Below are 11,387 nucleotides of genomic sequence, written 5' to 3' on the forward strand. Positions count from 1 at the left end.
GGGAGTTGTTATGCGGCAAAAAAAGTGTGGAGAATAAAAATCACAATAACATATGTGGGAATGCTTCAGCATTCCCACAATTAGTGATAGACCAATATTGTTTTTTCAAGGCCGATACCGATTATTAGAAGTTTAGGAAGCCGATATTCATTGGCAGTAAAAGAGAAAATATTTGCGTCAAAATTAAAAAAAAATTCTAACAAAATTTGTAGGCAGATTCCAGAGTTGTCGGCATGTGTTAAGTTAAATTAAAAACTAAGCAAGTAAATAGTTCCTTAAGTTTTCTATTGCAAATAAATTGTCCAAAATGTCAACATAATTTCTTTATTTTATTTATTTATTTATTTATTTATTTATTTATTTATTAATAAAAAGTGTAGGGAGTTCCCAGAGTTGCCACTTTTTTTTTTATAAAGTGGAAATTTAAATAAATCCGTAAAGGAAAAATTCCCTGTGTCTCAGTGAGCAACAAATGATTGCGAATGTAGCGAATTTGCGGTTTTCGTGAGGGCTCGTAAAAGGTTTCAAAAAGGTTCATCTTCGCAGACGGTGAAAAATTGTCTGAATATGTTCGAAATGTCTTTGCCAAAAGTAAAAATTGTCTGTGAACGTCTTACAAACCCTGATGAAAACCCTAAATTTGCAAGTATTCACTGCTCAGTGAGATACCAGCTTCATCAACCTTCAGATTTTTTGCTTCTCATTGTTACACAATGAACATGCAGGACAGTTTTACCAATTTTACTGCATGCTAGCCTGTACTTGCCCCATAATAGTCATTTCAAGACCTGACACCATTTGACTGTGAAGGTGTAGGTTACATTTCTCTGCCCTCGTAGATCATTGTCAGGTGTAACGTGGACTAAATTTGAATGGTCTGTGGCCATGTGCATTCTTTTCTCATCTGTTGCCCTGCACCATTTAGTATTGTACAGTTTTAATATAAAGTAATTGGATCCACGTATTGTTTAGTTGCTTTCCGAGGCAGAGTGTAAGGAAGAGTCATTGTTCTTAAGTCTCGGGGGGCGCGAGAACGGGACTCGCCAGATGCGGAGGTCAGCCAAGGAGGCAAACACTTGAATTGTTTTAAAAGAGAAAACATTCTTTATTGAGGCGGAGTTTCAGCCCCCTTTAACTTCCTCCTCCTTTAAATAACGCACGATTTTTTTTAAAAAGGAACAGTTGCTGCCTGGAAGATTGAGATGCCGCTTAAATACAACGTGTTCCAACAGAAAGTATTTCTTTAATGGGAGTACAAATAATAAACACTAAATTAATCTTGACAAATAAACACCTCCCTCAAATGGGTATCTCTGTTTACCATCAGGTATGAGACAGTTTATTCCATAATCACAAAATAATTGTTTGTTTCTTGCAGGGTTTCTTCCGGCGCACCATCAGGTTAAAACTGGTGTACGATCACTGCAACCTTCACTGTCGCATTCACAAGAAGTCCCGCAACAAATGTCAATACTGTCGCTTTCAGAAGTGTCTCAACGTCGGCATGTCACACAATGGTAAGATGGCGTCTTCATGGTGGAGTAAAACAGAACGATAAGCTGACACTGTCAATGGCGTTTGAGAAAATTTGAGTTAAACAACAACTCCAGTTAGCCTCTATTCAGGTTAGCTTTTATTTCATGCTTAGCTTTGAGGTAGCTCAACTATAACACCAGTTAGCTTCTATTCCAGTTAGCGTTTTATATTCATCACTCAGGTTTAGTTTAACTTGACTATAACATCCGTTACCTTTGATTCCAGTTGACTCAGACCTTTCTTAGCTTTCATTCAACTTGATTACATTTTTTTGTTAGCTTCTTTCCCACTTAGCTATGACCTTATTTAGAGTTAAAGAAAACCCGAGTTAGTTTCTATTTCTGTTAGTTAGGATGTGACTTAGTGTAGAATAATTGACGACAGCTTCCATTAGCTACCATTTTAGTTAGCGATTACATAGCTTTGATCACATTTAATTCCAACAATAGTTTCTTTTATAGTTAGCATGGACCTTACTTAGGATTCATTGCAGGTAACTACAACTATAGCTTCTATTCCAGTGAGCTAGCTAGGACTTTGATTATTATTACTGTAATGTGTATGACACTGTCAAGTAGCTTCTATACAAGCTACTTGAAGGTGTCATATTAATTTTGATATATTGCAATTAACGGGGGCTTTACTCCTTGACTAAAGTCAGAACCCAATTCCGGTTCTTCTCAATATCAGTTAGCTGGGACTGTGAATCTGATGGATTGTCTTGTGTTTATTTTATTTACTTCATGTTGCCCTATTTGGTCCGTGTGCATGTGTGTGTATATATATATATATATATATATATTTTATGTGATCAATAATTGACACACAGGGTGCATAGACCTCCACTGATTTGCTTTGTCACTGTTGTGGGCTTATTGCCCAGTTGCCTGGTTTGTTTAAAAAAAAAAAAAAAAAAAAAAAAAAAAAAAACAAAAAAAAAAAAAGGTTTGATTTATTTGTTTAAGGTGGGCGTTCACCTCCCATTTACACGCAACTGCTCGGACTTGAATGAAGAGATGATTAAAGACATTTCATTGTCATATTAAAATATGCATTAAGACCAGACTTTTACCTTCCTTCCAACCATTTTCTATACATCATTTGAGTGTGCTGGAACCTATTCCAGTTGACTGTTTTTGGGCGATAAAGCAGGGTACACCCCAGACTGGTCACCAGTGAATTGTAGGGCACATATAGCCAAATGCTCACATTCACACCCATGGAAAATTCTTCAGTGAACCAAACATACAATGTTGAATTTGAACTTTTATTTGGTGGAAAAATACGCCACACATACAGTTATGAATACAGTACACACTTCAGACTGTAAGCCACAAACTGGCACCGAGATATGTTTTATAACTTGCTGCCAGAAGGTGTTCCACCATTCATTAAATGACAATTATGACAACTGGTCCAGGCACATTTCTGTTGCCTGCATGTGAAAAATCCTATGATGGTATAAACATTGACAGCACAAGACAACATAGGTAGTAAGTCAAATAGTTTGTAGCTTCATTAGGACTCTAGCATGCATTGTCAACTCTCTCTAGAATTTTTTTGTCCTTGTTATTCTTAGTTCCAATACATTGCCATTTTTCAGAATTTCACAAATGAAATTTGTAAAAAAATTCCAGTTACTTTTATTATGAAATTTGACAGGTACACACTTAAAATGAGTCATGACCCATGCAGTAAAATAGGTTGGAAGTCCACCATATTTGGAATAATTTTTCCCATCGTCTTTCAAAACCAAACTACTTGTTGATTTCCCAGTTGTGAGCATATTCAAACTTAAATTAAGAAGCTTTTTTTGCATACATTTGATCATTCTGACGATTTATTGTGAGGGTCCATTCATCACTGCTTCAGGTTTTCATCAATTTCCAATTGAAATTGTTGTGACTTGTTTCTGTCTGTCTGACTTCTAACATGTTCCTGTGTTTTCTTTTTTTTTTTTTTTTTGGCTTGTGTCATTTCACAGCTATTCGTTTTGGCCGGATGCCCCAGGCGGAGAAGGAGAAACTGCTGGCGGAGTTCTCGTCCGACATGGAGCACATTCACCCAGAGGCGGCCGATCTGAGGGCCTTGGCCAAACATTTGTACGAGGCCTATCTCAAGTACTTCCCACTCACCAAGGCCAAGGCCAGGGCCATCCTTTCTGGCAAGACCGGAGACAATGCGGTAAGAAACTCCCCCAGTGTTTTATTCTTCTCTACTTTACTTTTACAGTGGAACCTCCGTGTCCAAAATATTCTGAGTACCTGAAATATGATAGGATCTTAAAACAAAAACAAAAAAAATCTCACTGAGATCAATTATGGGAATGAACAATTCTAGAGTCCATAGAACCTTGGACAGGCAATATTTTAAGTTAATCAAATTTCAACAAACTACTAAAAGTTAGGGATAAATGGGCTTTGGGGTAAAATTTCAAGATGATCCCATAATGCACCATAACCTTTACAGGTGAACTTAATTTGACCTAACTTTTTAATGAAGATGTTCAGTTGAACTTACAGTTCTTAAAAAGAAGCTGAAAGGAGGGGAAGTAACCCCCAATTTTTTCTCAATATGTTAATAAACACCGTATTCTGATGGTTATTGCGTTTGTGGCACAATGACACAATAAAATTCATGACAATGACACAATAAAATTCATTTGTTTTGATCCATCTCAGGGGGCGGCCATTTTGCCACTTGCTGTCGACTGAAAATGACATCACAGTTGTTCAGGGCTCAGGTAGAGGCCAATCATGGCTCACTTGTCGGTAGAAATGTTATTATTACATGAGCAGTCAGGATATTTTATTACCTTATTGATAAAATTATTACATTATTGGTTTTTATTATTACATTTTCAGGAAATTATTATTTCATAGATGGTGGCTGAATTGATGTCTAGTGTGGTGCACTTAAATGAAGCATTATTTGCAAATACCAAAAACAGTCAGTTTTTAAACAATTCATATTTCTTATGAAAGCCATGTTCACACTTTGTAAATGTAGCACAGACTCACTGCAGATCGTTACTTGTTTCTCCCACTCGTGTTTGGCTCTCACATTGGCATGGTCACGCTAGATAACAGCAAACATGGATCTTCGCAAGTTTCTTTTTTCATCTAAATCCAAATGTCAGAACAGCCCTAATTTTTGTTTTCAGTGTGTGGATGTTGACATTTAAAAAAAATAAATAAATCTTGATTTTGCAGTACTTGTGTAGTAACGTAGCAATGGTTGCTATGGCGATAACACCGAGCTGATGTTTCGGGTACATCAATGCTGTCATGACTAGGGTCATACAAGGGTTATGTTTAGGACTGTCATAGGGTCATGTAAGTGTTGTGACTAGGGTCATGCAAGGGTTATCATGACTAGGGTCATGCAAGGGTTATGTTTAGTAGTTCGATTCGCTGTCTATGTAAGCCTGTCTGATAAGTGTGTGTTTTTGTCGGATTATGACCTCTGTTCCTCTGTGCAACTCTCGTTGTTTCTTGCCTCTCGATGTGAATAAAATGTTAAAATCCTATTTGTGTCTGCGCTTTGGGATCCAACCCCAGCACATAACAAATGCCTACTGAATGCTCATTTTATAATTTTGTAACGGAGCCTCAGAACTCAAGCAGTAAAGATGGTTGAATTTACATGGAGCTAAGTTAATTGTCAAACAATAGTAGTAATTATTTAGTCAGTTAATTGTAGTTTTGTTAGTAATTATTGGGTATCAAGAAACCAAGAACAGCAGAAGCGTTATCTGTAGTGTGTCTGTGTCAAGTGGGTAGGGTTCAAGGCTCGTCAGTTAGCTTGTTATGACTGTTCATGACAGTGATAGCCGCCAAATGGCTCGGAATCATCTGTTTGTTGCAGGGAGTCTCGCTGTGCTTATTCACCAAAATGCTGTGCAACCAAGGGTGTCAAAATCAATTGCACAAGGGAGCCAAAAAGTCAAAGCACACTTGAACAGATTAAATCAACATTTTTGAACAAAGTGGAAACAGGCAGGAAACTGTCTTAATTGCGTCATGCAAATCTGCTTCTCACTGATTCATTCAATGTTTTGCAGCCTTTCGTCATCCATGACATGAAGTCGCTAATGGAGGGTGAGCAGTTCATCAACTGCCGGCAGATGCCCATTCAGGAGCACCAGCAGCAGACGTCCGCCATATCCGCCACAAATGGAGGTGAGGTTGCCACAAAACAACCCTCACACCGTCGCCACTTTGAAGGTTGCATCTACCATAACAAAGTCACGAAAAGGAAATACAGCATAACAAATAAAGATAGAAGCTAACACATACAAAATGATGTTATCGAACAACAATGGGAAATGCCTGCATTTATTTAGAAACATGTCTCCAAACAAACCCCACATTGTTATCCGCAGGTGCTCTTCTGGGGTCGGAGTACAGCTTTGTGGGGATGCCGAGCGTCACAGACCACGGAACGACAAACGCCGTCGAGCTGCGTTTCTTCCACAGCTGCCAGTCCCGTGCGGCCGAAGCTGTGAGGGAAGTGACAGAGTTTGCCAAAAGCATCCCGGGATTCGTCGACCTGGATCTCAATGACCAGGTGAGATGAAAACCTTCCTCTGGTATTTACAAGTATTTCTGTCATGACTATGGTCATGCAAGGGTTATGTTATGTTTGCTGTCATTACTAGGGTCATGTAATGGATATGCTTGGGCCATGCAAGGGTTATGTTTGGGTCATGACCGGATGTACAGGTTATGTTATGCTTACTGTCGTGACTAGGGTCATGCAAGGGTTATGTTTGGGTCATGACCGTGAGGTCAAGTGTCTGATTTGAACTGATGCAATTGGCATGTAACTACAGTGTTTTTGTTTTATTTGAACTGATGCAATCGTGATGTTAAGAATTTTTAATCTCTTTATATGGTCAGAAGCCAAGCAGTTTTACCCGCGTGTCAGTCAGCAGCCAATCAGATAAATCCGTGTCAGTCCTGTTTCAGCGACCTATCAGGGTTACCCACATGTTTGGCCGCAGCCAATCAGATCCATTCACTGTCTATATAAGCCTGTCTGAGAAGGGTGTGTTTTGTTGGATTATTACCACTGTTCCTCTGTGCAACTCTCGTTGTTTCTCGTCTGGTCAAGTTTGTTCCACGCCTCTCGATGTGAATAAATAGTTTAAATCTTATTTGTGTCTGCGCTATGGGATCAACCTCAGAACATAACAGATTCCTGCCATTTTATATCTTTTAGAGCCACTCATTAGCAGGATTATCCATTTTCTGTCTATTTTGTTCTTTCCAGGTGACGTTGCTCAAGTACGGCGTCATCGAGGTCCTCATCATCATGATGGCGGCCCTGATGAACAAAGACGGCACCCTCATCTCGTACGGCCAAATCTTCATGACTCGCGAGTTCCTCAAGAGTCTGCGGAAGCCATTTTGCCACCTGCTGGAGCCCAAATTCGAGTTCTCCGTCAAGTTCAACACTCTAGAGCTGGACGACAGCGACATGGCGCTCTTCCTGGCCGTCATTATCCTGAGTGGAGGTGAGTAGTGATGATAGTTGAAGATGTTTAGTGTCTTATTACATGCTTGCATTTGTGGGTTAGATATTTCAGCTGTGTTTTTATAACAGTTCCCTGAGGTTTTTAGAATTGCATTGCGGACCCAATTAAATGCTCTCGTGTGTTGTCTATGGCCGTAAGAAGTCTCCATAGCCTCGAATATTTATAGTAGGGAAGGGAATGAGGAATTCAAGCAGTGGAAATTTTTAGTCACATTTTTATAATTATAAAATTAAGTGTGACAAGATGTCCAATCACTGTATTATATGTATCATTTTAGGGGTGTTAAAAGTAATGCAATTAAGGCAGCTCAGATTCAACAGACCACAAAAATCATTATTTTCATTAATAGCTTTTTGGCTTTGACATTTGTAGGGCAAATCCAAACGATTTTGGGTAATGCCGCTGGTTAGCGTCGCGCTAAAGGTCAGTCCTTGAACCCGATAAGAAAGCAAGTCTGACATTTAAGTCACTTATTAACTTAAATGGCCGTGATTAGAGCTGGAAATGAAGATAAATGGATTATTTGTAGAATAATCTGATCATTTGTTTTACTGTTATCCTTAGTTACTTTTATGGGCCAGTGTCCTAATGAATCGTCATAACTGCCATTCACATGCATATAAAATGACTTTCAATTTTCAAGTTTACCTTAAATGATCTGTACAGTGCTGGCACCCACTTGACACCTCAATTTGAATGAGTGCTCTGAAGCTTACTGAAGTTAATTACACGTAACTGTAATGCAGTTTCTTCTGACCAATTATTCATGATAAATTGCCACAATGCACAATAAGAAATAAGATGAATGAGTAGAAATAATCCCACGACCCTTGTGAGGAGTAAGCGGTTGCGAAAATGGATGGATGGATGGATGGATGGATGGATGGACGGACGGATGGATGGATGGATGGATGGATGGAGTGGTAATAATCCATAATGGGGAAAAAAAGACAGGGAAAAAAGTCCAAGGCCATGCCATATTGTTAATGTAATTTATCCTCTCACCTGTTATTAATGAGTTGACTAGAAGTAATACAAAAAAAAAAAAGTTCATGCATTCCATACACGGTCAGTGTGCATGTAAATGTGTCAAATAATTACTAGGATGTCATCTTTCATGATAACCACCACCTTGCACAAAAGAAATAATCTACAGAGTAGAAGAAAAGTCTTACACGTGTACATACACTATGCATGTGCAATTATTTATTATCTGAAACTTCAGTCTTATAACTGAGAGCCACTGTAGTTAACAAACAGGTTGTAATCTGTTTCATGTTTGAACTGCATTGAAATAAAATATTAAGGCTTAATGTTTCATTAATATAACATTCTTCCATGCTTAACGCTAAGTAAGACATTTTGTTGAATATTTTTCCATCAAAAATGGATGTTTAAAAATCGATTTGTCCGCCTATTGAATTGATTCGAGAATTGTGTGATGTAATATCACGATATATATTTTTTAAAACCGTTATTAATCACAAACCTGTTGAAAACACTGGCAAAAAGAGCTTGTTGCAATATGTCCCTGGCTGATCTCTTATACTCTGCTTGCCGTTTTATGTAATAACTACAATTGCTTTAAGCGACCCCTTCATGTCAGAAGCTGCATCAAAGCCTTCTGAATGCTCTAGCATAAAAAACATAAAAAAAACAAAAACAAAAAAACCTACAAAGTTTTGGGGAGTGAAGGACAAAGTATTAAAAAACGTATTTATACATTTTTGGGTTTGACTTTAACATCACAGCAAAAAAGTCCAGCGCTGATGTGACTCCCACGGAGTTGAATTTAGCACTTTTTCAGAGTTTATATAGCTCCACACACACACTCCAGGGTTAAATCAACACTTTAAAAATAAATATTCAACAATGGGAGACAGTAATCTTTTTACTCACTAAGCAGATTTTGACTAAGACTGCAGGAGTAGATGAGTAACTCTTCTCGGACACTCGATTTCTCTCTGTTCGTTTGACACCTTTAAGTTTACCTGACTGGGATTAGTTATTTGACAAAAACTTTGCATTGAAGACCATCAACTTTTTAACCCATCTTGAACTCGCTGTGCTGTCGCGCAGACCGCCCGGGCCTGTTGAACGTCAAGCCCATCGAGCAGCTCCAGGAGACGGTGCTGCACTCGCTGGAGCTGCAGCTCAAAGTCAGCCACCCGGACTCCCTGCAGCTGTTCGCCAAGCTGCTCCAGAAGATGACCGACCTGCGGCAGATCGTCACCGACCACGTGCACCTTATCCAGCTGCTCAAGAAGACCGAGGTGGACATGCTGCTGCACCCGCTGCTGCAGGAGATCATGAAGGACTTGTATTAGAAATGGGACGGCGAAAGGATGAGGTTGCGACAAACGGGACAATTGAGAAAGAGAGCAGAGAAAAACAGGAAGGTCAAGAGTGTTCGCGTCTGGTCGAGACTGTGCACAGTCATCCCTCCCATGGTTTTCGACTTGCAAAACCGCCACGTGTGGTTCGGTTTTCTACCCGAGAGAGTTCTGATTGGTAGGCTGGATGGCAAATGTAACTGTGAACGCCACGCAATGCGTTTGTTTGTGTGCTGCTTATCGACGTGCTTTCGCACACACACACAAAGCACGAGAATGTCCATGATGTTCAGCGGTGTCACGGGATCAAATACATTAACTCACCTGCTCCCGCCCCTCCCCTCCAAGGCAATTTGAAAGGTGCCATCTTGTCAGCTTCATCTGAGCGACGAGACGAACAATCAGATTACCAGTGTCAGCTGCCGGGTAACAATCAAGATGAACGTGTCACTACTGTGCCTTTTTGCTGGACGGTAAAAGTATTACACATACAGTAGAGTAAAGTACAGTGGAACCTTCAATGTTGCTCTCATTTCAAAACCATTATTTTATAGAGAATAACAAAGTATGTCAGCCTGTTCTCACATGTTTATAATAGGGATGTAACGATAATGGCAATATCGTGATATCGCAATATTAAAACTTCCACAATATCGTCATTGTCATGTCACGATATTAAAAGCAGCACATCTGTTCCAAAAGTCAGGTTGATTTCCCTTTGTGCAGTTCTAGCACCCTCTGGTGGCTAGTTTTCTTTTTAGTGCAGATTAATTTTCACAAGGCATGTTTTGGCCCTTCAATGTTAAAAAAAATCCACACTAATCGTTAGATGAAGGTGAACGTAAGAGTCAATATGTTAGCAAGTAAGTGCCTTTTTTCTATATATATATATTTTGTCCATTTTTAATATCGCCAGCCTCCCCACAATATTGTGATAATTATCATATCGTGTGATAATTATCGTATCGTGAGCTTCATATTGTGATAATATTGTATCGTGATGTTTGGATATCGTTACATCCCTAGTTTATAATGGCCTATATTATACTCTACACTATTGTACTATATAAAATCAGACAGTCCAATAGGAGAAGAACTGGCGGAGTGATTTCAGAGTGCTAACAAAAATTGACTCACCTGTGGCAAAAGACTCCATATTGCTTGCTGCTTTGCTGATCCGTAACCTCTTCCAAATATGTGGAAGCTTGCCACGGGGCTCTGTCCAGCTCCAAGAAAACTAAGCGCAGTGTGAAAAGGCCTTTTGGTTGAGCCGCACATAATGAAAGCTCCCGGGCTGTCAACTTTGGAGGTTCCACTGTACATACAGTATTTAAAACATATTGTTTGTACTCCCAATTGGTTGTTATTATCTTTGTATGGATGCAAGTTTTGTTTTTGTTTCAAATTATTTTGCCTCACGTGCCAATGCAGAGTTCCACTCGTGCCTTATCAATCGATCATTGTGATGTTGTCTTTAAGATAGAAAGACATGTAAAGGGATCTGATTGGTTGATGTAAATAAATCAAGATATTTTCTAACTTTTACACGTGCGCCTGCTGTGGGAAATTGCTTCAGAGGCACCAAAACATTTCCAAAGAGCCTCAACTCTTGGAATCGTGTTTTACGGCGGCGGTGACATCAGCGGCTCTTAGCAAACGCACACACACGCACACCCTTGCCGATGCGATTGCAACACTCCCTTTTTTTTGTGGAGTTCAAAACTACATTTATATGTTGATGTAATCACCCCCTTTTGTTCCGCTGGTTTGTAACGCGCCGTCTAAAGAGGTGAGGTAGAAGCGTTCGGGGTGGATCGCATGACGGCCGACGGGGTCGAACGGAGGACGTTCACATTAGCTGGGAGGTCATTTCAACAAGACCACACTCATGAGTTTCCACAGAAACTTATCATTATAGATATATATATATTTTTTTTTTAACCATGTTCCATTTAAATGACTACATTAAAATGCCATCA

At 39.3% G+C, this 11,387-nt stretch overlaps 1 protein-coding gene across 1 annotated transcript in view; it reads left to right on the top strand.

The window, feature by feature from the left end:
- pparg (peroxisome proliferator-activated receptor gamma) overlaps positions 1 to 9,541 on the top strand; it is a 30,668-nt gene extending 21,127 nt beyond the window's left edge. Inside the window, exons 4-9 of the mRNA XM_077529210.1 lie at positions 1,379 to 1,517; positions 3,521 to 3,720; positions 5,600 to 5,717; positions 5,921 to 6,105; positions 6,811 to 7,054; positions 9,155 to 9,541. Coding sequence (XP_077385336.1) covers positions 1,379 to 1,517; positions 3,521 to 3,720; positions 5,600 to 5,717; positions 5,921 to 6,105; positions 6,811 to 7,054; positions 9,155 to 9,402 — 1,134 coding nt within the window. The 3' untranslated portion in view covers positions 9,403 to 9,541. The remainder of the gene's footprint in view (positions 1 to 1,378; positions 1,518 to 3,520; positions 3,721 to 5,599; positions 5,718 to 5,920; positions 6,106 to 6,810; positions 7,055 to 9,154) is intronic.
- Positions 9,542 to 11,387: the final 1,846 nt, after the last annotated feature.

Source organism: Festucalex cinctus, chromosome 8, assembly GCF_051991245.1.
Source record: "Festucalex cinctus isolate MCC-2025b chromosome 8, RoL_Fcin_1.0, whole genome shotgun sequence".
Taxonomy (NCBI): Eukaryota; Metazoa; Chordata; class Actinopteri; order Syngnathiformes; family Syngnathidae; genus Festucalex; species Festucalex cinctus.